Consider the following 2,510-nt stretch of genomic DNA (forward strand, 5'->3'; position numbering starts at 1 on the left):
TTTTGTCTCTCCCATCATTATTTGCATCCTTTTTCCAAAGCGTCTTGTCATAACATGGGACAGAAAGACTCAGAATTCAAGGTGGGACAGTCAGCAGGAAAATCTACAACATTTATTGAAACAAAAACATAAATGGACAGAAAAGAAGCTTGGAGTTGGGGATCTGCTGCGACTGCATGAGGGGGCGGGGCACCGCCCAATCACTGACACTCTGGTTTGACAGTTTATTATTCTTCTAATTTCCTGCATTTCTTCATCATACCTTCTCTTAAGTTCCTCCTCTTCTCTCCTCATCTCTTCTTCCTTCTCCTCCAGGATTTACTCTATTTTTTCAGAATGGCAGTTTCAGCCTCCTGCAGCATCTCGTTGGTGTAGAAGCTGTTGTTATTTTCCTTCACCATCATGTCGATCTTCCTGATCAGCTCACTGACTTGTGTTCGATTTTTTTTATCATAGTTGTTAAATACGTGGTATCTTCCTCCACAGTCAGAGATCAGCTTCTTCAAGTAATCATTTCCTCCAATATAATCTTTGATTGTCTGCTCCTCATGTTCCAGTTTATCTCCATTTGTGAAAAGAATGATGGTGAATTTTTCTGCACCTTTCCCGAATCCTTTCTTTATTAACCTCAATGTCTCCTTCTCCTCTGCTGTGATTCTACCGATCTGTAAAACCAGCAGGAAGACATGTGGACCTGGAGCCAAAAGACTCATACATTTCAACATCTCATCATTAACTTCTTCATGGGACAAACTGTCATCAAACAGACCCGGAGTATCGACCAAAGCAACGTGACGGCCGTCCACCACACCCTGCTCTATCTGACAAAGCTTTGTGACTGATTTGGAGTCTGCCTTGGCTTTAAAGACTTTACGTCCCAGAATTGTGTTTCCAGAAGAGCTTTTTCCAGAACCGGTTTTACCAACTAGAACAATCCTCAGACACTCGGAGCTCTGATCCATTTCAGGACCTGTAATTAAAGATAAAATGTTGAGTTACTATAGAGCTGCACCAGAAATGTGAAAAATGATGCTTCCAAACAGAACCAGGTTTAGTGAAGGTTTAGGTTTAAAGTCATTGTCAAACCTGCATCATTTTCTCCATTCCCCTCCTCAGACACTGGAAGAAAAAGAAGAATTAAATTCAGTGTGAAAACAGTACATGAAGAATCAGAACCAATTATAGTTCGATTCTAGTTTTACTCAAATGGAAAAAATACAAAACTGAGAATGTCTGCAGACTCACACTTAAATACGAAAATGGCTTTAACAAAAACTGCCTGAAAACACACATCACAGTTTTTTTCACATTAAAATCAATAAGAAATTTTCCAGTTTCAGTTACTTTAAGATTTTACAACTCTTAAAATTATGTCTGCAAAATACTTTTAAAAAGTTTTTTTTGTTTTTGTTGTTTTAAATGGGCGTTTTGATAAACTAATATTACTGTATGCTTCAATAATTTGAGAAACTTAGATGATGATGTCACGGTTTTCTCTGATTCTAACTGGTTAATTCTCAACATTCTAGTCCAATGGAGGTAAAAAAGGAGCTGCAGCTCTTAAAAGGAGTCAATATATCAGAATTATGGAGCTCCAAAAGTTTTTCATCAAATATGTTAAACATTCTCCAAATAATCCATTATTATTATTAAAAGTTCCAAAAATACAATATATTGGTGATCTTTACAAAACAAAAATGGGAAAATAAGTTTGAATTAAAGTCAGAAATCGTTCATGTTTTAATGTCTGTAAATGTCTGACATTAAAACATGTCTGGTGCTTGAACCAGATGTTCTTTGCTCATGATTTTTTACACAATTATATATGATTATGATAAATAAAATCTGCTTTCATTAAGGTCACAGTTATAATCATTAACCCCGTATTTGCTGAATTAATTTAACTCTGTTCTTCTCTGAGTGTCTGCATCACTGCAGGTTGGATCAACAAACAACATTTAAAATAAAACTTCATCCTTTGCTTCAAACACATTATTTCTACAGACTGATCCAGAAACCAGGAATATTGGACTCAGTTCAGCCGTACTTACAGTCCGGACGAATGAGTTCATTGCTACCAGAGCGCTTCACTGGAGGATCTGTCAGTGAGGAGGAAGAATATGAGATATTATATAATATTTATAGGAACCATGTCACTGGTGAATTATTACAAAAGAATGCTCTTTATCAACAACAAATAGAAGTGATACACGCGAGAAAAAAAGAAATAAAAAAGGTTCAACGGTTAACATCTCTGCAGATGTTTCATGAAGATCTGGATCTAAGAACAGAAATTAGACCTTCAGTCCAAATGTATATAAATAAGCTTTAAAAGATCAGACCAGGATGTCTGTTTGATTTATTTATAGATAAAAGGTTAAAATCTGCTCTGAAGCTGCAGATGAACCCAGAGGAGAAGCATTGATTATTATTCTGTGGGCCAGATCTATCAAAGGTTTGCGTGTATTAAAATGTGAGCTATTTCACTGCGCACGCTAAAAAATGTACAA

The 2,510-nt window shown here is 36.2% G+C and overlaps 1 protein-coding gene across 1 annotated transcript; it reads right to left on the reverse strand.

Moving 5' to 3' along the window:
* Positions 1-208: 208 nt before the first annotated feature.
* LOC107104945 (GTPase IMAP family member 4-like) lies at positions 209-962 on the reverse strand (the record flags this gene model as incomplete). Its single annotated transcript, XM_015405061.1, is given in 2 exon segments — positions 209-335; positions 338-962. Coding segments are annotated over 2 exon segments (752 nt in total), but the record flags the coding sequence as incomplete, so codon positions are not given.
* Between the last annotated feature and the right edge of the window lie 1,548 nt (positions 963-2,510).

Source organism: Cyprinodon variegatus, unplaced genomic scaffold, assembly GCF_000732505.1.
Source record: "Cyprinodon variegatus isolate N-32 unplaced genomic scaffold, C_variegatus-1.0 Scaffold1968, whole genome shotgun sequence".
Lineage (NCBI taxonomy): Eukaryota > Metazoa > Chordata > Actinopteri > Cyprinodontiformes > Cyprinodontidae > Cyprinodon > Cyprinodon variegatus.